Below are 26,322 nucleotides of genomic sequence, written 5' to 3' on the forward strand. Positions count from 1 at the left end.
TTTCAAATTCAAAACCTGCTCCACTGGCTGTTTTGTTTGCTTTCATCCCACTGAACCGCTGGAAAAATGCAGTGAAAAGTGAAAACAGTGACAAAATGGTACAGACCAGGGGCACACTCGAGACAAGGTTTTGGAGAGAGAATTCAATCTCCTGAGTTTTGAAAAATTAACAGTTGGATGGCATGTTTTTATGTTTTTTTTTTCTTTTTATTTATTTATTTAATGTTTTTGTAAGCGTATCGAATTTGGTACAAATTAAATATTAGGCCTAAATTTACTTTTAGTTCTTATATTTTGCACTTTTTTCATTTTGGTCCTTACATTTTATTTTTATTACTTTTAGTTCTTAAACTAATTAACACCTAACATTTAGGTCATTTCCGTCACCTAACTAAAAGCAAAAACTGACATCGCTGATAGTGAAATAAAAAAATAATATAATCACACACATTAATTAATTAAATTAAAAACAAATATTAAAAAAAAAACATGACTATTAATAATCTTCAAGTTCTTCTTTTTCTTCAGAACATGAACTTCATGTTCTTCACCAAATCAAGACAAACCCAACCGGCCAACATTCATAATCAATCTCAACAGTACAGAAAATTCTAACACATTCAACATTGAAACCTGTAAATCAAACCCATAAATCTAAGAAATAGACCCATAAACCAATAACCAAATACTCTTTCACGTTCATCCATACAAGGTTCATCAACAACACCACCCTGACATTTATTTTTGGAAAAAAGCGATTTATTTCGAAAACATGTCACGTTGTTTTCGCTTTTCATACATGTCCCACTCGGCGTAAGGTAAAAAAGAAAAAAGGAAAAAAAGAAAAAAAGAAAACAAACAAACAAATATGGCATAGTAAGATAACAATGCTAGTAACACACAAAAACACACTTTATTGTAACTATTTTACATGGCAAATTAAATTGTAGAGAAAAACTAGTGATCGCATTTGATAGTAACAGGCAAACAATTGCAATTTGTCAACACATGAAATAATTGAGACAAATTGTATATTTATGTGTGGTACTAATATTATTGATAATAAAAATATGCCATAACTTTTGAAATTGAACAGATGGCACACACAACCTAGTACCTACCAGTATTTTTTTTTCTTTATAACATTATTTCTTTGATAAGTTTCTTTATTACATTTAATTTAATATAATATATATTTTTTTCTTTGGAAATGTCGAGTCGCATACTTCCTCCTACAGTCCTACAAATAGGGTTCACCAAATAGCAAGACATGCAACTCTCTCCCTAAGATAGCTCTAAGTTAGAAAGCTACTAAACTCAATAGTTGTTGAGCTAGCTCCCGAGTGAGAGAGAAATGGAAAACAAAGCATATAGAGGTCACGTATTAGCTTTACCATTTCCAATCCAAGGCCACATAAATCCATTGCTCCAATTCTCTAAACATTTGGTCTCCAAAGGGCTTAAAGCTACACTAGCCACAACCCGTTTCATCCACAACACCATGCAACCCCAATCATCAAGCTCTCTCCAATTTGACACAATATCAGATGGCTATGATGAAGGTGGGTTCGCCCAAGCAGAAAGTATCCATGCATCTCTCAATCGTATGGAAACTATAGGCTCAAAAACACTGGCTGACCTTATTATAAAGAACAAAAACACAGCAAACCCAATTGATTGCATAATCTATGACCCTTTTTTGCCTTGGGCTTTGGAAGTAGCTAAAAAGTTTGGTATATTTGGAGCTGCTTTCTTCACTCAAACTTGTACTGTGAATTTCATATACCATCATGTGCATCATGGACTATTGAAGCTACCAATTACGTCCACACCCATCTCAATTCCTGGTCTACCTGTGCTTGAGCTTGATGATATGCCATCTTTCATCAGTGTACCTGGATCGTACCCAGCTTACTTTGAGATGGTGCTCAATCAATTTTCGAGCACCGATAAAGCCGATGCAGTTCTTGTCAACACTTTCTATGAGCTAGAGCCTGAGGTGGGTAATTATGATATACAATAATTTCATTTTAGAAATTGTTTTATGTGTGGGTCGGAGTGCCTTTTTTTTTTTTTTAATGAACGTGTCGTACTGCCTATTTTTTATCATGTTTAAAATATAATATTTACAAATTGAGGTATCTCCCTTTAAAAAAAAAAAAGAAGGTAATTTAGATGCCCCACCAATTTGTAATGTTATGATGAAAATTTTGTAATAACTTCAGTATTTTTTTTTTATTAAAAAAATTAATCATGCCGTACGCCCTAATTAGTTAGGGTCTCCTACCATCCCAATTATATATGTTGCGTGCTCACACCAACCTGTCTGAATCGGAAATAATTACCCATTAATAGAACATGTTTGGATACCATTTTTTAAGCCAACGAATAAATGCGTTGTTTTCTTCAATTTTTTTTAAAATTATTAATTTATATTTTTCAAACACTTTTTTTTCCTTTTGTTTACCTTGCTCATGGAGGAGTTTTAATATCACTTGATTCACTGGTTAGAAATTTGATGGTCGCTGAGAAGCTCTTATTTCAAATTTGTTAGAAATTTAATCTCCAAATTGTTATATGTGACTCTATTGATGTAACATGTTGGAAAGCCATATTTTAAGCCGCTTAATAAGTTAATTATTTTGTTTTCTTTTCTTTTTAAAAATTTATTATTACCACTGCTTACTAATGGTCATTTTATAAATACAAAGTTCTTGTGGTATGGAAATAAAAATCAGGGTTCAAGTTTCCAAGAAAAAACCTTACACATATATATATTTAGATTAAATTAAAGTAAAATTTTTATCCTGTAAACACACACACACACATATATATATATATATATATATAAACGTTATTATTTTTCAATTTCTACCCTACCCCCTTTTTTACATGATGCTCATATTGAAAATTCTCAAATATATATATATATATATATATCACTTAGAAATTTGATTCTCACTTAAGGTAGTCTTATACAACCACACTTTTTTATAAATTTAATATCCAATTTGTTTTTTGTGAGTCCATTAACATAGCATGTTGAGATATCTTTTTATCTCAAAAGCATAAACAATGAGTTTGAGCTTATTAATGTCATACTTTTTTTTTTTTAAATCATGGATGTCCCGGTTGAAAATATCAAGAGTTGTCACTTGAGATATAAGGTTTTTAGCCATTAATGTTACACTAATCAATTACTTATTCTATAGTTATTCCATCTAATACTTGATTAATTTATTATGCATAACTGGATGCGAATGCACATCCTAACATAATTAACCTGAAACTTCCATAAAGATCATGTTAGAATTGAAGTTACAGTTATACTAGTATCATATACTTTGCTAAAACTGTTCGACATATTGTGAGTAATGAAGAAAAAATAGTGAACTTTTGTGATAGTAACAAACAACCAATCATAATTTGCCACATAGAACAATTCTGACAAAGTTTGTGACAATGATACTAGCATTATCGTTAAGGTTGTAACCATCAAGAAGTTTTCAATTATATAATTGTTGCTATTGTAACTTTTCATCCTGATCTAAATTTGATTATTGTCCTTTTTCATATTAGGCGGTGGACTCCATGTCTAAAGTCTGTCGATTACTGCCAATTGGACCAACAATTCCATCTTTCTATTTAGACAAACGTCTAGAAAATGACAGTGATTATGGGCTTAACCTTTTCGTATCAGACTCATCTGTTTGCAATAATTGGCTCAACACTAAGCCAGAAGGGTCTGTTATTTATGCATCCTTTGGTAGCATGGCTAGTTTAAGCAACAAGCAAATGGAGGAATTGGCATTTGCTTTAAAAGGAAGTAAATTCCATTTTTTGTGGGTTGTTAAGGCTTTTGAGGAAGCAAAGCTCCTTGAAAAGTTTGTGGAAGAGATAGGTAATAAAGGGTTGGTAGTGCAATGGTGCTCCCAACTAGAAGTGCTATCAAACAAGGCAATTGGTTGCTTTTTAACACATTGTGGTTGGAATTCAACCTTGGAGGCATTGAGCTTGGGAGTGCCAATGGTGGGGGTGCCACAATGGACTGATCAAACTATGAATGCCAAGTATATTCAGGATGTGTGGAAGGTGGGGGTGAGGGCTAAGGTTTGTGAGAATGGTATTGTTGAAAGAAAGGAGATTGAGTTTTGCATTAAGGAAGTAATGGAGGGTGAGAGAGGGAAACATTTCCTAGAGAATGCTAAGAAGTGGAGGGATTTGGCAATAAAGGCTGGTAGTAAGGGTGGCAGTTCGGACAAGAACATTGATGAATTTGTATCCAGATTCATAAACTCCTAATTTAATAGACTATATATTGTTTTTTAGATGTAATAATCTCAACTCAGGATGTAGTTTGAGAACATAATCACTTTTTTTCTTTTTCCTCTAATTGTCTTGCCTCAGAAAGTGATGCCATTGTTTTTAAATATTAAATGTGATCGATGAAAAAATTCTAAGTTTGTGATTGATTGTGAAACATTATCTAAATCTAATCCCACCTCAAGCCAAGAATCATGTAGCTCAACGAGCTGATACTTCTTGATCATTAATTCTACTTTCTCGTTGTAACTATCGAATTATTATGTCCTACATGACTCCTCACATCTGAACTACGGTGACTATTTGTAAATAATCCAAACTACATTGTCAAGATACCGTAACTTTTTGCATTTGAAAATGTCTACATACCATAAGTATCCTTTTGAGGATCCAACTTGGTAGTTATCTCGGGTCCCCAGATTCCAAATTGTTGGAGAGGTAAAACCTGAAAACCCGGCAAAGAAGCTCGGGCACTGTCAAAGAGAGGAGTCAGAGCAGTGAAAACACAAACACATGGCTAGCAAAATATTTATAGACAGATAATATGCACTACCAAAGCCAAATTATTGGAGGCCCTCCATGGGATGGAATGCCAGGCAGAACTATGAGAGTAACAGCAGAAGATGTACTGTTCTTTGTGAGCAAAACTGGAAGATTATTACAGTTCACAGTAAGTTACAAGAACCATACCATATGAGTGCATATATAGATTCAATTACTCAAAACCATTGAAATTAAATAATAATCATAATAATAAATAAAATGTTGACAATTCTTCCCCTATTTTGGTAGACAGCTCTTCAGAACATTAAAATAAATCGAAGAAATATACAAGGATATCAATTTATTATTTAATTCACATTTCTCATCCCATTTTGACCACATCACATACATAACCATGACATCTAGTGCAATCCTTCACCATAATTAAACCAAAAAAAAAAAAAAAAAAAGTGCTTTAAAGGAAAAGCTTGCATAAAGACTTACTTAATAAAGCATTTTTGAAGATCTATATTGGCATCAGCAAATCTTTCTTGAGATGGAGAATATCATGTAGCACATAACTTAAGTTCTGGGTGAGACTCATTCAGTTTTGATAAAAGCTTATCACATGAAATGCTTGCTTCTTTTGATGCTTCTAAGGAAAAATTCGGCAGAATCTCCATAACATCAAGATCTTCTGACATATCACAAAGGCATGTCAAGATGGTGGAAATGATTTGAGTCAAGAACAACACCTTTATCTGCCATTTGTCGAAGTCAATGATTTCCTTGGTTTTTCCCATTGAGGCAAAGCCCTTTAGTAAAGAATCATATACAAAGGTGTCTGGTGTAAAACCACTAGCCATAATTTTCTCAAAAACATTTTTAGCCTCATCCAATTGGCCAAGTTTTGACAATCTACTTATCAATGAGGAAAAGGTCATATAATCAGGGGCTAAACCCATTCCAAGCATTCCATCAATTATTGTAGTAAATGATACAACATCTGGTCCATGAGTAGCATTTCTCAGTTCTTGAAACAGCCCCCTAGCTTGCCCCAAACTACCTTCCTTGCACAAGGATGCCATCAGTGTATTGTAATCAATCACCATAGGACTAAGCCCACAAGCTTTCATTTTACTAAAAAGTCCTTTAGCAAAACTAAGCATATGCATTTTGCAGAACCCATTAATCATAATACTACAGGTAGTCGAGTTTGGAGCAAATCCCAAGTTCAGTACATGTTTCCAGAGTTCCAAGGCATTGTCAATTATTCCTGCCTTCAGATACCCCACAATCAAGAAATTATAAGTTACCAAGCTACATGAGATCCCCCTTTCAACCATCATATGATATACCTCCACAGCCTCATCAAGGAAGCCTTCCTTAATCTTTGGATTAATGAGTTAAATATCGTAACATCTGGTTCAACAAAGTTCTCATCCTTCAACATTAACTTCAAAAGTTTCATTGCCTCATCAATCTGCCCATCAGCACAAAAACCTACCAGCAATGTATTGTAAGTAACCACATCTGGCTTCTTCCCCTTCTTAGTCATCATTTCCAGTATCTTAAAAGCATCTCCAACCCTGCCCTCCTTGCATAGTCCATTAATTATAACATTACATGTTACAGTATTAGGCTCTACACCCTTCTTAAGCATCAAATCCAACAAGCCCATGGCTTGTGTAGCTCTCCCATCTTTGCAAAGCCCATCAATTAACCCTGTATAAGTAACAACATCTGGGCGAATTCCATGTTCTGTCATGTCATTCAGCATTGCAATGGCTTCTTTCCATCGCCCCATCTTACAAAGGCAATGCATCAAACAAGTATAGGTAATTACATTGGGAAAAATTCCCTTCGCCAACATCTCATCAAAAAGCTCTTTTCCTCTATCAAAACTCCCTTCATTACAAAGGCCACTTATAAGTGCACTATACAAAACAACATCTGCATCCAAACCTTTCTTCTTCATCTCCTCCAACAAACCCACCGCTTCATCAGCTCTACCATCCTTACAAAGACCATCCACCAATGTTGTAATGTATGTGACTCTAAAGCATCACATATATAGTTCGTTGCACCCAAGATTGGAGATAGCACGACTGGTCACAATGGTACATGCTGCAAGCTATATCCGTCTTGCAACAAGGCTGTCCTTGCTTGCATCCACTTGAATGAAGGCTGTAGATGTTAGTTGATTCAAGGTGCTCCAGCATGATCAGCCTCCACGTCTCAAGAAACACTTGGCCTTAAGTGCTCATGTCTGCATTAGGATCATGATAAGGAGTGAGGTACTCTGCACATTGAAGATATTAGAGACGGCCATGCCGTGCGTGCTACCAGCAACTCCCTTCACTTGCTGCCAACGCACATGGCCCTTGAAATGCACGGTATATTCTTACGTCCAATAACTTTCTTGGCCAAAGCAAGGTGTTTTGGTTTTAATTCGAGGAAAAACCAGACCTTCCAAAAGACTAACGTCTGTTATAACCCTCTCATTGATATTATTGTGCAAAGCGTTCAGTCATTTATAGACTTACAAACTCCAAATTGAAAGAAAAAATTAAACAACCTAAGTAACAGATAAGTGTAAGCACAATGCTTATCTACTCCTATTGAAAGACTTCCTAACTGGTGAGGATAATTTCTCTCATTATTCAATAAGTAAAAACAAATTAATAAAATATAATGATAATTAATCCACAATTGAATGCTAGTAGTAATATTGTGAACGTAACATATATTAATTCCCATATGAACAAGATGCATGGCATATTAATTCTGATAAATGTACTATTTGATTAAAATCGTGGAAAGTGGGTTAATGTCAATATACCTCCCTGTGTACTCTTTGCTCACATTGCTGATCACTTGGAGGTACATTTTTACTTTCTCATGTATTATTCATCTCCTCATTTTTTTTTTTTTTTTCTCATTTCAGTTTTTTTTTTTTTTTTTTCTCTCATGTTGTTTTCTTATAAGCAACTATGCCAACTAAATTTAAGTAATGTTGGTTTGAAAAATTTTCGATCTAAGGTGATAATTTTATTTGAAGACCTTTTCGTGTTTATTTGCGCTTTACTCCTTTATTTATTTATTTATTTATTTATTATTTTTTATAGTTTGTGTATTACTAATAAAAATTTTAACAATAGAATCATGCAATAACCGTAACATTAATAAGAACACTTAAAATCAAACAAATAAAAGATTTATATAGATATATNTTATTTAAAATATGAATTAATATATTAAATTAATATAAATAGAAAAATGAACTAAAATCCTTTCAAAAAAAAAAAAAAAACTAAAATAGTCTAAATAAATATAAAGATTTAATTTTCAAATGTCTTTTTTATATCACAACTTTCTAAATAAATAAATATTGTTTGATAAAACTCAATATTTTACTTTTTATAAGAATTTATATCTAAATTATCTCAAGTTATGGTCAAGCCCATTAGATCATTCAATCAATTGTTTTATGCCCAAGCCCATTTGAATATTTAACTCTTTATAAAAAATTTTAAAATAAAAAAATAAACAAAAGCTAGAGGGGGGGCGGGATAAAACTTAAAGCTTTACAAAATTGATTCAATAAGGAGCCCAACGAAATTTTAAAAAGAGTGGTTGACAAAAAACAAGCTGTCAATCATCTTCAAAGCCTATTCAAGCCTACATACTTTACTTGACTATATTTATGGTACGTGGTTGTAAAGATTCTGACACTCTCAACTCCACCATTCAATTTCCACCATCCTTTGTCATTTCCAACGTAGTCACATGCTTGGGTTCATAAAACTAAAAGTCAGTACAAAAGAAAGCACTGGCTCTCGTAGTATTGAGATGGATTGAATACTTATATCAAGTACAAAAGAAAGCCAAAAAAATAAAACAAATGAAAAGTTAGCATCTGGAGGTCATGACGAAATAAAGAATAAGAGTAAGATGCTTGGGTTAGTCATTTGGAAGTTAGTCATATGCTTGGGTTCACATGATGAAGGCTGCTTGCTGTGAGGGTTGATTTCTTCATTTTTTTTCTTTTTTCCTTCTTCTTCGTTGTCTTCTTCTTCCTCTGCTTCTTCTTCTTCTCTGTTTTTTTATATTTATTTTTCTCCCTTTCATTTGGTTCCAGATCTGAAAAAACCCAAAGAACTGCTGAAGTATTGGCCAAAACTTTGCCAAGAAAAGGGAACCGTCCGAACCTCAAAAACCGGACCAGGCCAATGACAAAGCCACAAGGATTTCCATGGCCGTGTCACATGGACCATCACTTGACACAATTGTTAGCGCAGCACCAGAGTTGGTTGACAATGAAACTCAACCAACACCACCATACAATGAAATGTCGACGTATAGAGAATTTTATGAATTGCAGCAAAGTGGCAAGATTGGTTATAAACTCGGGTTAGAAGTTGGAACGTGATCAAAGCAAAGCATTCTAAGCTATTTGATGGTTGAACAACAGCCGATTCTCAATTTAGGGTTCAATAATAAATGTTGTTGGATTTAAATTTACTTTCATTCTCGAAAATTGGTTTAAATTCAATTTCTGTTTCTTAAATTAATGTTTGTTGAATTTAATATTTGGCAATAAATTTTATTGCTATACATTCTATATTCAATATGTAATTTGTATTGGTGTAATTCCAAATAAATAAATAATTAATATCTGTGTATTTGTTACACAGGGCTTTTTTATATGAGATTAATTTTTGTAAGAATATAATGTAAAATTTATGTTTTATTCCTTTAATCCCAACATGCCACATCATTTAATCATATATTTAAGAATAAGCATAACCATATCCAATCAATTTTAATACCCATATATAAATCCAACCAAATTGAGAGTTTATTAAGATGTTATTAAATGTGGTAAGGTGTGGCAGATCAAGGCAGTGCCGAGGTGGCCAGAACTATCTTGGCAGAAACTCTTTGTTCCCTCTCTAGTTCTATGGGATTTTTAATGGGGTTTTGGGGTTTGTTATGGTTGTGTGGGTCGTGTGTGGGTTAGATGGTGGGTTTGGATGCCGTGGGTTAGGCAGTGTCTACGTGGTGGGTCATGTGGTAGGGGTTATGGGCTATGTGGGTTGTGGCGGTGGGTTGTGGAGGTTATGGGCTGTGTGGTGAAGGTTATAGGTCGTGTTGTGGTGTGGGTTGATTTCAACAAGTACGATTTTGGTGGGCAACGGCTGGTTACTGGGTGTAGTGGCGTGGGTCTGGTGGTGCAGCAATGGGGTCTGGGGGTGCAGCAGCTTGGGCAGTTGGTTACACAGCTTGGGTCTCAAGGGTTGGTGGAGCTCATTTTCTATCTCTCTCACCTTTTTTCTATCTTTCTCTATCCCTTGAATCAAGACTCCATAAGTCTCATGGGTTGGTGGAGCTCATGGGTTTGATGTGGCAGATCAGGGTGGTAGTTGTGTTGTTGATGGTGGATCAGGGTGGTGCCGTGGTGGTGGATTAGTGGATAATGATGGGAAAGTTTTGGGTGTGTTATAAAAATAGAGAGAAAAAAAATATTTTATTGTGAAAATATATTATTTTAATGTGTTGTATAAGAAAATAAAAGTTGGGATGTTGGGTGTATTGTAAAATGGTATTGTATAATTAATAAAGTAGCTGTTTGGGATGGTAAAATAGGATAGGATGACATTTCCAGATGGGCATACTCAGGGTCCCAACTTTCATATCCCAAACAAATAAGTTGTACGAAAAAGATGGACAACTCTTAAATTCTTTTACTATATTTTTCTTCTCACATCTAGTTTATTTGTACATCCATAAAATCTATTGATTTTACGGTAATATGAGGTGACTGTATGAAATGACGGTTTACAACAAAAGTTTTTAAGAATAACTTTTTAAAAACCCTATCTTTTATTATTTTAGTATTACTTAGCTTTTCCAATTGGAAATTGGAATGACTTAAGAGTTCAAATAAGTAAAAAATAAATGATATTTAAAGAAACACTTTAATTTTGAGGCAAAAATACACTTTTGACCTCTACATTTTGGGCCAATTCCCATTTTGGTCCTTAAATTGATTTTCCTACTAATATAGTCCCTAAAAAAGGAAAATCGATTCTATTTTGGTCCTTGCCATCAACCCACTAACAAAAACCTCCTACGTAGCAAACAGAGTGCCCTACTTGCTAACATGGCACTGACATGGCCATTAAAATATTATTAAAAAAATGATTTGGCATTTTTAAATACCATGTCAGCATTTAATTGAAAAAATAAAAATATAAAATATAAAAACTGGATTTCTCAATTTTAATTTTAATTAAAAAAATTAAAAAAACAAAAACAAAAAAATTTACCTTTTTTAAGTTGTAAAGATTGAAGCTCAAGCTCTCATCATGTTCTCATCTCTCACTCTCTCACACGCGCTAAACCTGAGCTCTCCCATTCATTCCCAACAAGAACACATCTCTCGATCTTAAGAGTCAAATAGCATGACCACTTAAAATCGAGATCAAGAAAACCCACAATCTCATGATCCTTAATCCCACAAACCCTAACCCTTTATGATCCACAAAACTCATCCCACGATCAAACCACAGCAATCCAAGACGAACCAACCCCACTCTTTGGGTTAGTTCGTGTTAATCTCAACTGTGCTGATCTAGCTCAAGCGTTGAGGTTGCCTTTTCCAGTGAACAAGAGCGCTGTTGCTACGGTGGTTTTTGTGAACTTGCTGGGGTCGGCGGGGGAGATTGGGTTTGTGGACAATTTGGTGTCCAATTGGATTCTTATCCACCGCGCACCACCGATCTGACCCAAACTCTGTAATCTCAAAATCTCATCTCCGCTCAAAACCTTACACCCGATATTAACCAACAACAAGTAAATAAAGAGGCTAATCTTCAAGGTTTTGATCATGGAGGCCATGGGGTCTTGATGCCGTGAAAACAATGGGAAAAATTTGGAGTCTTAAATGTGGGTGCTGTGAACTCGGATCGGTGGTTGGGTCCATTGATGATTTTGGCTTGGGTTGTGATTTGGGTTTCTTTTGTGTTTGATCTCTATTTGTGATTTGGGTCTCTGTTTGTGTTTGGTCTCTCTTTGTGATTTAGGTCTCTATTTGAGTTTGGTATCTGATTTTTTTTTTTTTTTTTTTTTTATCTGGGTTTGAGTTCTTGGTTGTTGGCTTTGTGTTCTTGTAATCTGGGTTTCACACTCATCCTTTACAATTAAAAACCCACATATATACAAGAAAATATGATTAAAATAAAATTACAATCAAATTTGGCACGGAATTAAAGTCAATACAAAATAGTTGTAAATTACAACTTTACACTTATCACTATCAATCTGCCACATCAACAAATGTAAAAAAGTTTTGTCAATTTTTTGTGTTCATAAATTTCTAAAAAAAAAATTTTTACATGATTCATGTTAATTAGTAGTAATTTGCATATTAAACAAGATAAACAATTTTTCATCTTTGACCCACAAATGCATCAAGGCGTGCCCTGATTCATTACCACATCAATTTTATGCTGTAAAAATTGTAGTAGATCTATTCATACATTTAGTTGTACGATAAGAATAAAACATCATATTTCTATTTGTGAAATATCTTACTTGTACAATTATATTACCTTGATCCTATGACTCAATATCCAAAAAAAGGAATGATTTTTACATTGACATCATTGTCATTTTTTTAAAATCAATAGAGATATTAAATAAATTTAAAAGTTTTAGAGAAAGTTTTTCATTTGTTCCAGATGTTTTAAAATATTTTTTTAATTGTTATATGGATCCGGTTAATAGGGCTCTTAAGGCATTTTATTTAATAGATTATTTTAAGAAAGTTATAAATCATTTTTATGAGAAAAAATCAGTTACTTTTTCTTTTCTTTTCTATAAAATTTTTTTTAAAATAAAAATATACATAAATGCTGTTAGGACATCAGTTAACGTTTTTGTTGTTGATTTTTGGGAATATGGGCTTTCACTTGCTTTATAGTTGGGCCCTTGACAGGTATACCGTTTTCATACATTGAAATACGTACGAACCTTGCATCCTAGTTCAAGACTTCAGGTATGATCTTGGAATTGTCCAGCTCAATTAAAGAGTTGAAGTTGCAAAAATGACCTTTGGAACTTATTAATCTGTGATATCTGGACCTTTTGGATTCGTCAATCTCGAGTTAGAGGAATTAATTGTCAATGATGAGTCTGTAGTACACTCACATAATTTTGGAGGTCTTATTGGAATGTGGGAGCTGACCTACGTTTTTAAATTATAAAAAAAAAAAATTATTATTATTAATTATTTTAGGGTCCTTTTAACATTGGGGGCTCTACCGCTCTAGGATATGGGGGAATTCACATTAACCAGGCCCGCATCAAATTCCTAGAAGAATATGATACGTAGCAATCTTTTTTTATTTATTTTTGAGGGAGATACCTAGCAATCTTAATGCTTGGAAATGTAATTATTTTTATATTTGGTTTGTTGAAAAATCTATAAGACTTTTGGGGATACGAGATTCTTATATTGATTTATTCATGAGAATCTTATAAGAAATATCTTTTTTCTTTTTCTTTTTCTTTTTCTCTAAAAAAATATCCTTAGATTTTGTAGACACAATATCAAGTCTTTTTATTTTATTTATTCTTTAAATCTTCCACCAAATATATAACAAGAAACAAAAGTTACAAAATATAATTTATAGTTTAACATTTTGAATGACATGTATAATACAAAAAATAATTATTTAATTTCTTAGCCACACAAGCATTTGTGTGATTTGCAACGACCAAAAGTGAAAATGTTAGAGAATCTTAGAAATCTTAAAGCAATAGTTGCCAACTGTGCTACGCATGAGAACCTACCTGTATGTGTGGTAGACTACAATAATTTTATAAAATCTTAAATTGATTATGAATCTACACTATTCCATGAATTGCTCATGTCTGACTTTAATTTATGTTACAATTTGATGAAAAGTTGTTATTTGAACGTGTAATGACTTATGAAAAATTTGTCAAATGTTGTTCAAATATTGCAAAAAGAAAAAAGAAAAAAAAAAGACTCAAAATTTCATATATTTAAAACTTTGAAATGCCAAAAAATATTAAAAATCCGAAAATTCACTTCCTATAAATTATTGAAAACAAATAAAATTAAATGACTACAAAATAGAGAAATTAATATAAGAGAAAAATATCTTATATAAAAAAAAAAATATATATAATTATATATAAAAGAGAAAAATAGGTTACCTTCATTAGAACAATTCATGGAAAAAAATAAAGAAAAAAAAATGTACTTGAACTCATAAAGCAATAAGTTTTAATGGGTCTCAACTATAAACAATGAGAAAATAGAATCGTAAATAGTCATATGCGTAGGGTTGGTAGCTCATAGTTGTAAAAAAGGATGTACCTAACATACATAACATTAGCATGATTTTGAAACCTGGACCATTCAAAGAACCAAAAAATTAGAGATTCAAAGATTTTAAGTTGGATCGAATTGAACCGTGATGACATCATAATTAATTTAATAATATTAAAATATAAATAAACATATATAAGTACAAAAATTAGAAATTTAAAATAATATTTAAAGAGGTTAAATATTTCTATTTTTTAATAAAAAAAAAAAAGAGGTTAAAATATATTTTGATTAAAGATAAGATGATATTTTTCATAATTTATTACAAAGATTAGACAAATATTCTCTTATTATTTTAAATATTTTAACACACTAGCATGAGAAAAGGCCATTCAAATTTATCCTTAAAAGATTATAAAAAATATATATATGCCAAAAAAAAAAAAAGAACAGGCAAGTCGAGGTACTATGTATAATCCTTCTCAAAAAGAAAAAGTAAAAAAAGCATTAGGGACTCAAGAGAGAATTCTTTTTTAATGAAACTTAAGAGGCATTAAGAAGTGTGACTTTGTAAGTTCAAGCCTTAACAACTAGCTGTGTATTGGTACTCTTTATATTCCATCTTCATTTCAAACGGTCCAAAAAAATAATAAGTGTGTTTTTCATAGACCGAGAGTATGAGGTCTCACCTAGGAGCGGTTAGGGTACTATTATAGTCACGCCTAGGTAGGGAAACTACATTGGTCACTCCCTACTATTTTTTCTTTAACCAAAAAAAAGAAAAGAAAAAAAGACTTCATAAGTTGAAGTTCAAAATTTTATTAAAATAAAATCCAATTCCAACACCACCAGATTAGAATTAGTACCTATGTTTTAACTTTTAAGAGTATTCACATTAGTTTGTTAAAATATTTTTTCTATTTTAACATAAAATTATTTTTATTTCATTTTACACAGACATTTGTAAAATACCAAGGTCAAATTATTAATATACACTCTATTTATTTTAATAATATTTTTATTTTTAATTTTATATTTTCACTATCCAACACACTATCTCTCTCTTCCTTTTAGAGAGAGAGAGAGAGAGAGAGAGAGAGAGAGAGAGAGAGAGAGAGAGAGAGAGAGAGAGAATTAATAATAAAATAGAAAGTTACAATAACAATATAAATAGCAATAATGTATATGTACAATGTTATAGATGAACTGATGTGATAGTTTTTGAGTAAAAATGTGTAAAATTGAACATTTTTTTTTGGCGAAAAGCCACTTTTAGTCCTACATTTTCAGACGATTTCCATTTGAGTTCCTACATTTTATTTTTGCCGCTTTTAGTCTCTATCCTGAAAAACGCTTCCCATTTTGGTCCCTTTCATTACATCAGAAATAGAGAAAACTGACGTAGTAAACGCAAGAATAAATAATACTAATTTAATGTCCACATGCCCTAAATTAATAATAAAAAAAACACCCACATACACCCACAACTATGTCTTTGCCAGGCAACCATGTTCTCGTTGAGGAACAGGCATCATCTCCATCCTCGTAGAGTGGGTTAGAGCTGCATCGGCACTATCTAGTGTTGTTGATGAGTCCTCGACCTGATACCCATCAGAACAAGGCACTAGGTCACCGTCGATGACTCGCAGGTCAACCATCTTCTCAGTGTGACCAGCCAAGGTCTCACAAACAACTGAGCTCATCCCCTTCGTCGAGGAGTGTTTCGCTCTGTATCGGCCTCAGCCATCAGCGCCGGTGACTCCTCGGCGTGAAGTCCACAACAACATGTGATGTCGACCTCCCTCGTAGACTCAGCATGTTGACCCATTGCCACATTTTGAGCAACAAAAGCTTCATGAGATGCGTTGGGCTTCACAAAGCCTTGTAACTCATTTCAGCTTTACTTGGCCTCAACCCACAATAAGAGTTGGTAGTATGGTCAATAAGAAGTGCAGTAAAATGACTAAAATCTAGTCCTTAAATGGTCAATAAGAGTGTGTGTGTGTGTTGGGTGTTTTTTCTTTCTTTGTTCTTGGATCTGGAATTCTGCTCTTTTTGGTCTTCTTCAAGATATACTTTGATCTCAGGGTTTTTTTTTTTTTTTTTTTTTTTTTTTTTTTTTTGTGTACTTGAATTTGAGTTTGTATTCTTGTTGTTCTTGTCAAGACACACTTAGATCTCAATTCATATGACTTTTAGTTTTTAATTCTATTTTTAATTTTTTTATTTAGTTAAAATAAATTAATTAATTTTTTTAATTTATATGTTGACGTGGCATTTTTTAATGCCAAAAAATATTATATTATTATTAATTTAGGTCACGTGGACATTAAATTAGTATTATTTATTCTGTCATTTGTCACGTTAGCTTTCTCCATTTCTGATGAACAGCAGGGACTAAAATGGGAAGCGTTTTTCAAGATAGGGACTAAAAGTGGTAAAATAAAATGTAGGAATTAAAATAGGAATCACTTGAAAATATAGGGACTAAAAGTGACTTTTCGCTTTTTTATTTTTTTTTTATTTTTCATTGTCTAGTGCAAGTGCTAGTCTTTTTCGTTCGCTCCACCTGTTACTTTGTTCACTGTGTTGCTCTCCGTCTCACTCTCACTTCTCTTTCTCTCCCTCCCCTCTCTCAGTCTTTCATCCCCAAACAACTGATCATACCCTTCCAACATAAATTAAATGATGAGATCCAGTGATGATGGAACTTATGGTGATGATAAACGAGATTGACGTCGGCAGTTTGGACAAGTCACAACAAAAATAAATTTCCAGTTTTTGAGTTTAAAAAACTGAACTGGTAACCGGTTTTTGATTAACCTGATTTGACCAGCCGGTTCGATTTTTAAAATTATGATCATTAGAAAGAGTTTTTCTCCAAAAAAAAAAAAAATCATTAGAAAAGAGCCATCCAACTCAAATCACCCCTCTATCCATTCTTTTTGTTCATTAATAAAAATAAGTGCATAAATCTTATATATGCATCAAATTTGCGACAAAGATTGGGCTTTTTTAATTTGCATTTTGTATTGGTGATATGGTCATTGGAAGGATGATTAGATTGTAGAAAATGACATGCCACACAGATTTTTCTTCTCTGTCAACATTTATTTTGATGTTTAGACTTTGTCTTTGAGGGCTGGCTTTGGCACATGAGAATCTGAGATTATCATTTCTTGACAGGATTGGAACTTTTATTCTTTACCAACCATTTGATAGATACATAGTCTGAACTACAAAGGTGTTGCAATGCAAAGTATTTAACTATTAATCGATCCCTATCAAAAAAAAAAAAAACTATTAAATCGATCAGTTTAAACAAAAAATATGAACCATTCAATTTTTTCTTTTAGGGGACGTGAACCATTCAATTGTATNTAGGGGACGTGAACCATTCAATTGTATTGTTTTTAGGGAACGTGAAACACTTTTTTTTTTTTTTTTTTTAATTTTTTTAGGGAAGGTAAACCATTGTTACCATTTAATTAAAAAGTAGCTCTATTTCAAAAAAGATAATTAAAAAGTAGCATTATCTAGCAAAACTTATGGCCCATTTGATAAAAGATTTCTAATAATATTATTTAAGTTTTTGTAGAAATATGTGTGGATAAAAAAGTATGTGAAAGTTAGTTGAAATAGCATAATAAGGACCATAAATAATATAAAAAATTGTAATAAAACCTATAAATAATACTAAAAAGTGCATAAAACCGTGAGACCCACCACTTTTTTAGCAAATACAAAAATTTTTCATCCCAACAATCCAAACGGACGAGTCTTTAATCCAAAGTCAAAAAGAAAAGTTTCCTAATCAAAGTCAGGCTGGCGTTAACTTGACGAAAAAAAAAAAAAAAAGACATTATCAGTTATCACTTTATTCAATGCTCCAGACTGATGAGTTTGCGGACACTACTTAGCGCTGACTGCAACCGTGCACAAAGCGACAAACACGTGAGGTGCCAATGCATCAACGCTTTGTTTGCTATATATTCTATATATTACTTACACCTTTGTTTGGTTTGATGAAAAATATTTCTTATTTGAAAAAAAAAAAACTATTTTTAAATATTTGGTTACATTTTTTAAAATACTACAGAAAAAAAATTTTCTATAACTTTCTCATGATTACTCATCTCCCAAACACACACACACACAAAAAAATCATGATTAGGGGCCGGTACTGACCACTGATGGCAGTGTTTGGCCATTGAAGGCTGAGAATGTTAGTGGGGGTGGTGACAGTAACTGAGCCAAGAATTTGTTTTTAGGAGGGCCGAATATACTATGCACTTTATCCATATATACTACGTAGACTAGTCTTAATAAGCACAATTCAATATGCAATACAGGTTTTAAGTTTAATACTATTTTATAACTCAATAGTTTTTAATTTGCTTGTGTACCTAGATTTTCAAATTAAATTACTACTTTTTTTTAGAAGATAAATTACAATCTCTCTCGATGTTTACAACGTGGACATCTAGTGTTCAAATCTCTTATTATTTGTTGTAACTATCTAATTATCAAAAACCTATTAAGTAAAATAATTAAGATTAAAAAATAACTAAAAGGTTAAAGATTGCAGAATTTAAACAAAAAATCATTAAATGTATAAAAAATATAATCAAATAACATTATTTAATTTATATGATATATTATATATCTGTATCAAATTAAGAATAATTTTTATATATACAAACAAGATTTTCCGTCACCTCTAATAACACTTGTAATTAAATACTAAATGAATGAACAAGTATATAAACAATTTATGTACAAGTAATTAAGAATAATTGCTTATATCAATCCAAGCTTAAACTATTTATGTACAAGTAAGATATCTCAAAAAAAGATAATTGGTTCATTTAGAGGTGCCCAAACAGGTTGCTCCCTTTTTTTCTTTTACAAAGGAAATTCTGCACATTCTTGCAGATCCATCAATTACTGTTTATTTCCAAATTTTCTTTAGACATTCCACGTGCTCCCTGTACAAAAAGAAATGGGATGTTTGATTATTTCTTAGCTTAATAATATATATATATATATATATATATTTATAAGGACAAAGTTTAGTTACAAAATTCATTGTAGCTTAAGGTTACAAACTTATCCAATATCTTTTTATTGGAAGTGAATTTTAATAAATTCACCGTTGGATTACATCTTTTTCATATATCCTCTATACTTGCAAAATTTATAGAAAATTAAAGATCAATAACTATGTTATCAATAAATTTTTTAAATTACAAGTTTTTGTAGTTTAAAATTATGCATAAAATATAAGCTTATAAATTAAATAGTAAATAATATTCGATTGACGTAAAATTTGACATGTGTATTAAAAATGTAAAAAACATATAATTCAAAGGTTAGATTTTCAAAATATGTAGTAATATTTATTTTATTAAGTAAGTTTGTAACTTTAGGCTACAACTAATTTTGTAACTAAATTTTGTCATATTTATAATGCAAAGTCAGGACATCACTGTACTGCTATGCATTATAAATATATATCAAGCTGAGAAATAATCAAGCATCCCGTTTCTTTTTGTACAGGGAGCACGTGGAATGTCTAAAGAAAATATGGAAATAAACAGTAATTGGTGGAAGTGTAAGAATATGCAGAATTTCCTTTGTTAAAAAAATAAATAAAAAATGAAGAGCATGCAACCTGTTCGGGCACCTGGTTAAAGGGCTGTAAATGAGCGAATTATTATTATTATTATTATTATTATTATTTTGAGATATCTTACTTGTACATAAAAAGTTTAAGCTTGGATCATATAAACAATTATTCTTAATACCAGTGTTATTTGATTTTAAGTACATAAATAGTTTAAGCTTGGTTCTTTTATATAAAAATTTCCAATTGACCAACATTTTTCATCACCTCTAACACTTATAATTAAATATGAAAAATATTTTTTTTAAATCAATTTCTATTGAACCAAACACAACCTTAAATAAAAAGAAAATAACTTGGTAATTTAACCCCAAAAAGAAATGCAGTCAATAAAATGCATTTTTTTTTTCATTAAAACAGTAAGCATTTATTTTTGGAAAGAAGCCATTTATTTCTAAAATTTGTCAAGTATTTTTCACCTTTCGTACATGTGCCACCTGGCGTAAGGTAAAAAAAAAATATATATATATATATATATGGCACTGTAAAACAATAATGCTAGTAACACATAAATATACATTTTATTGCAACTATCTTATATGACAAATTAAGTGACAGGGAAAAAAATACGAAGTCCATATTACAGTGATGACAAACCATTACAGTTTGCCGGACAAAATAATTGAGGCAAAGTGTGAACGTTTATGTGCTGTACTAACATTATTGACAATGAAAAAAAAAAAAAAAAGACATTATTGATAATGAAATATGCCATAACTTCTGAAATTGAAAAGATGGCACGTACAACCTACCAGTCTTTTTGAACTTTGGAATCTGGAAATGTCGAATCACATACTTCCTCCTACAAATAGGGTTCACCAAATAGCAAGACATTGTTCTCTTCCTAAGATAGCCCTAAGTTAGAAAGCTACTAAATAGTTGTTGAGCTAGCTCCCGAGTGAGAGAGATGGAAAACAAAGCATATAGAGGCCATGTCTTAGCTTTACCATATCCAAGCCAAGGCCACATAAATCCATTGNAAGAAATGGGATGTTTGATTATTTCTTAGCTTAATAATAATATATATATATATATATATTTATAAGGACAAAGTTTAGTTACAAAATTCATTGTAGCTTAAGGTTACAAACTTATCCAATATCTTTTTATTGGAAGTGAATTTTAATAAATTCACCGTTGGATTACATCTTTTTCTATATATCCTCTTTATACTTGCAAAATTATAGAAAATTAAAGATCAATAACTATGTTATCAAAAAATTTTTAAATTACAAGTTTTGTAGTTTAAAATTATGCATAAAATATAAGCTTATAAATTAAATAGTAAATAATTCGATTGACGTAAATTTGACATGTGTATAAAATGTAAAAAACATATAATTCAAAGGTTAGATTTTCAAAATATGTAGTAATATTTATTTTATTAAGTAAGTTTGTAACTTTAGGCTACAACTAATTTGTAACTAAATTTTTCATATTATAATGCAAAGTCAGGACATCACTGTACTGCTATGCATTATAAATAATATCAAGCTGAAAATAATAAAGCATCCCGTTTCTTTTGTACAGGGAGCACGTGGAATGTCTAAAGAAAATATGGAAATAAACAGTAATTGGTGGAAGTGAAGAATATGCAGAATTTCCTTTGTTAAAAAAATAAATAAAAAAAGCAACCTGTTCGGGCACCTGGTTAAAGGGCTGTAAATGAGCCATTATTTTATTATTATTATTGATTATTATTTTACTTTGAGTATTATAGCTTGATACATAAATAGTTTAAAGCTTGATATGATTTTCAAGTACATAAATAGTTTAAACTTTTTCTTTTATATAAAAATTTCCAATTGACCAACATTTTTCATCTAAGTCACATAATAAATATTTTAGTAATTTATTATTAAAAAAAATTGACCATATGTTGTACGCCGGAATTAGTTGGGGGCACAACCATCCAAATTGAATACGTTGCATGTTCACACCAACCTATCTCAATCAGACATAATTACCCATTAATAGAACATGTTTGGACACCATTTTTTAAGCCGACGAATAAATGCATTATTTTCTTTTCAATTTTTTTAAATTATTAAATTATTAATTTGGATTTTTCAAACACTTTTTCCTTTTTTATTATTATTATTATTATTATTATTATTATCTTGCTCACAGGGGAAGCTCTAATATCACTTGATTCACTAGTTAAATTGATGGTCGCTTAGAAGTTCTTATTTCAAATTTGTTAGAAATTTAATCTCCATATTGTTTTATGTGACTCCATTAATGAAATATGTAGCCATTTTTTAAACCAGTAAATAAGTTCATTATTTTTTTTTCTTTCTTTTAAAACTTTATTATTATTACTGTGTATTATTAGAGTGATGGTTACTTTATAAGTATAAAATTTTTGTAGGGTAAAGGCAAGGATTGGAGATTAAGTCTCCAGAAGGAAACTTCACACACATATACACTAAAATTAAGTTAGATTATAATTTCTATATTGTATAAAAAAAAACTTTATTATTTATTATTATTTTGATTTCAACCCTAGCCCCTTTTTTACACACTGCTCATATTGGAATTCTCATATTTATCACTTAGAAATTTGATTCTCACTTAAGGAGCTCTTATACAACCACACTTTGTTATAAATTTAATTCCAAATTGTTTTTTGCGAGTCCACTAACATAGCATGTGTTATAATCATAGTATTCCACATGGATTAAGTGTAAGTTTAACCATATTTTTATAAGCTTTTGAGCACCATTCCCTTGCAAACTAGTTTTAAAGGGTGAATTCTAACCATAGGTTCCTAACAGCATGTTGAGATATCTTTTATCTCAAAAGCATAAACAATGAGTTTGAGATTATTAATGTTGCACATTTTTTTTTTAAGAATCATGGATGTCTCGGTTGAAAATATTAAGAAGTGTCTATTAAATTACAAGACTCTTGGCTATTAATGTTATACTAATCAATGCACTTTTGCTATAAATGATTCCATCTAATACTTGATCAATTTATTATGCATAATTGGATGTGAATACTCATCCTAACATAATTAACTTGAAACTTCCATAAAGATCATGTTAGAATTAAGATTGCAATAATACTAGTATCATACATTTTGCTACAACTGCCCAACATATTGTGAGTGATGAATAAAAAATAGTGAACTTTTGGGATAGTAACAAACAAGCAATCATAATTTACCACACTAGAACAAATCTAACGGAGTGTGTGACAATGATACTAGCATTATTGTTAAGGTTGTAATTATCAACAGGTTTTCAATTATATAATTGTTGCGGTTGTAACCTTTCGTGTCGATCGTAATTTGATTATTGTCCTTTTTCATAACAGGCAGTGGACTCCATGTCAAAAGTATGTCAAGTACTGCCAATTGGACCAACAATTCCATCTTTCTATTTAGACAAACGTCTAGAAAATGACAATGATTATGGGCTTAACCTTTTGTTATCAGACTCATTTGTTTGCAATAATTGGCTCAACACTAAGCCAGAAGGATCTGTTATTTATTTGTCCTTTGGTAGCATGGCTAGTTTAAGCAACAAGCAAATGGAGGAATTGGCATTTGCTTTAAAAGGAAGTAAATTCCATTTCTTGTGGGTTGTTATGGCTTCTGAGGAAGCAAAGCTCCCTAAAAAGTTTGTGGAAGAGATAGGAAATAAAGGGTTGGTAGTGCAATGGTGCTCCCAACTAGAAGTGCTATCAAATAAGGCAATTGGATGCTTTTTAACACATTGTGGTTGGAATTCAACCTTGGAGGCATTGAGCTTGGGAGTGCCAATGGTGGGGGTGCCACAATGGACCGATCAAACGACAACTGCCAAGTATGTTCAGGATGTGTGGAAGGTGGGAGTGAGGGCTAAGGTTTGTGAGAATGGCATTGTTGAAAGAGAAGAGATTGAGTTTTGCATTAAGGAAGTAATGGAGAGCGAGAGAGGGAAAGATTTCCAAAAGAATGCTAAGAAATGGAGGGAATTGGCTATAAAGGCTGTTAGTGAGGGTGGCAATTCAGACAAGAATATTGATGAATTTGTCTCCAAATTCGTAAACTCCTAATTTAAAAGACTATTGTTTTTTAGATGTAATAATCTCAACTCATGATGCAGTTTGAGAATGTAATCACTTTTTTTTCTCTAATTATCTCACCGTGGAAAGTGATGCCATTGTTTTCAAATATTTACTATGGTCAACGAAAAAATTCTAAGTTTGTGATTGGTTGTGAAACATTATCTAAAGGATAAAGTTTAGCTACAAAACTTGTTGTAGCCTAAAACTACAACTGTACTTAATGTTACTACATATTTTGAAAATCTAGCCATTGAATTGTATGTTCTACACATGGTTTTGAAACCTGGACCATTTAATGAATTAGGAAAGGGAGAGATTTAAGATTTTTGAGGTCAGACCGAGGTTCAACCAAGTTCAACCCATGATGTGTCATTTAATTTTTTAATATATTTGATACATAAATTGGTTTATATTTATTAATTTTTCATTTCTGACCAGCAAGATGTGTGTGGCCCAATGGTTTGCATGCTAGAGATGTTATTTCACTTGTTGAGAGTAGGTTCAAGTCCTGCCAGTAGCATATTTTCATCAATTTTTACCAATATAATGACATGGCTGAACCGTGTCTTACAAAACTGGTCCAAGGACCAGTTCCCAATTAACCCCACTAGACTGGTCGGTCCGATCCAGGTTTAAAAACAATAGTTCTACATGCTCTTATTGCACATGCTAAATTTTGTGTTAATACGATATTATTTACTATATGATCTATAAGCTTATATATTATGCATAATTTTAAACTACAAAAACTTGCAATTTAAACAATTTATTGATGATATAACTATTAATCTTTAATTTTTTAGAAATTTTGCAAGTATAAAGGATATAAGAAGAAGATGTAATCCAATAGTGGATTTCTCAAAATTCACTTTCAATAAAAAGATATTGAGTAAGTTTGTAACCTTAGACTACAACTAATTTTGTAGCTAAACTTTGTCCATTTTGAAAAAAATTTGGCTACAAACTTAGTTGTAGCCTAAGACTACAATTTCCATTAAAATAACTAAAATGACTATATATTATGAAAATATAACTGTTAGATTGTATATTCAGTATGCTCTTAACACAAAAGTCAAAATTTGTGTCAATCGGATGTTATTTGCTATATTCATAAACTTATTTTTTATGCATAATTTTAGATTATAAAACTTGCAATTAAACAATTGATTGATAATATAGGTATTGATTTTTAATATTTAAAAAATTTTGCAAGTATGGAGAATATAAGAAGTAATTGTAATTTAATAGTAAATTTGTCAAAATTCATATACAACAAAAAGATATTGATTGAAGTTGTAGCCTTGGATTACAACTAATTTTGTAACCAAACGTTGTCCTAAATTTTATATAGAGAAACAAATAATTATTTCATTAAATTAAACAATATGTTTTAAGTAAAAATATTACTAGTTAAAGAAAAAAAATAAAAAAATAAAAAATAAAACTCTTACTTCCAATAGCTTTATCAAATTTACCACACTTTCAAAGTTAGGACACCTCAAGATCAACAAAATACAATGAAATAGAAAAATTAATTTACTAACTCTAAACGTTACTAATTAACTAAATTTATGTGAATTCCATCTAATTTGAATTTGTCCCCTCAAAATATGTCCCCTCAAAATAAGTCTAATAAGTTGTTCACTGGAGTTACAATTCTGTCTAATCTATAAAATTATTAATTTATTATAAGCATAAACCGATTGTAACAACTATTCATTAATTATTACTTATCCAAAAAAAAACAACAACTATTCATTAATTCGATAACTTGGGTCAATCTAGTTTTTTCAATTTATTAACTAACTTCATTCAAAAATTAAGTTATTAACATTTTGGAGTCAATTCTAACTCTAAAATCCAAAATACATCAAAATATGAAGTTTTATATGCTCAATTGCCCTAAATTATAACATATTTTAGAAACTTATAGCTTAAAAAAAGTGTAAGGTGTAACTCTTACACTATTAATTATTATGAAGCTAGAGAGTATGGTTTAATATATGGGTGAGCCTAATCTGTGAACCTATTAACTAAATGGTAGACCATTTATTTTAACTAACCTATCACCTAAACAGCTTGCCCAAAGAAAGTATAACCCAACAATGAGCCCACAACCTAGAAAGTTAGTGCTTAAGTTTTTTACGGCCTTTTTTTAATTGTACCTGTACATATTCCCGAGTTATACACTAGTTAATTATTACGAAGTTAGAACGAATGGTTTAATATATGGGTGAACCTAATCTGTGGGCATATTAACTAAATGGTGGACCATTTATTTTAACTAACCTATCACCTAAACAACTGGACCAAAGAAAGTAGTATAACCCAACAATGAGCCCATAGTCTAGAAAGTTAGTGCTTAAGTCCATTATGGCAATGTTTATGGTCCTAGCTTACAGGCATTCAG

At 31.3% G+C, this 26,322-nt stretch overlaps 1 protein-coding gene and 1 pseudogene across 3 annotated transcripts; one reads left to right on the top strand and one right to left on the bottom strand.

Moving 5' to 3' along the window:
- The first annotated feature begins 1,283 nt into the window (after nucleotides 1-1,283).
- On the top strand, nucleotides 1,284-23,981 carry LOC112040018 (UDP-glycosyltransferase 74F2). 3 transcript variants are annotated; one of them, XM_065776179.1, is made up of 2 exons: nucleotides 1,284-2,003; nucleotides 23,182-23,981. In XM_065776179.1, the coding sequence occupies exons 1-2, from the start codon at nucleotides 1,355-1,357 to the stop codon at nucleotides 23,898-23,900; spliced, it is 1,368 nt and encodes a 455-aa protein (XP_065632251.1). In that variant the 5' UTR covers nucleotides 1,284-1,354; the 3' UTR covers nucleotides 23,901-23,981. The 3 variants fall into 3 exon arrangements, with proteins under 3 accessions (XP_065632251.1, XP_065632252.1, XP_023928678.1); XM_065776180.1 differs by having other exon boundaries at nucleotides 1,284-1,999; nucleotides 23,178-23,981; XM_024072910.2 differs by lacking the exon at nucleotides 23,182-23,981 and adding an exon at nucleotides 3,580-4,352 and having other exon boundaries at nucleotides 1,284-1,999.
- On the bottom strand, nucleotides 5,373-7,695 carry LOC112040012 (pentatricopeptide repeat-containing protein At4g28010-like; annotated as a pseudogene).
- Nucleotides 23,982-26,322: the final 2,341 nt, after the last annotated feature.

This window comes from Quercus suber, unplaced genomic scaffold, assembly GCF_002906115.3.
Source record: "Quercus suber isolate HL8 unplaced genomic scaffold, Cork oak 2.0 scaffold_129, whole genome shotgun sequence".
NCBI lineage: Eukaryota > Viridiplantae > Streptophyta > Magnoliopsida > Fagales > Fagaceae > Quercus > Quercus suber.

Coding starts and splice junctions, on each gene's coding strand:
- LOC112040018 (XM_065776179.1), top strand. CDS start 1,355: ATGGAAAACAAAGCATATAGAGGTCACGTATTAGCTTTACCATTTCCA. Junction 2,004..23,181: donor TGAGCTAGAGCCTGAGGTGG/GTAATTATGATA, acceptor CATAACAGGCAG/TGGACTCCATGTCAAAAGTA.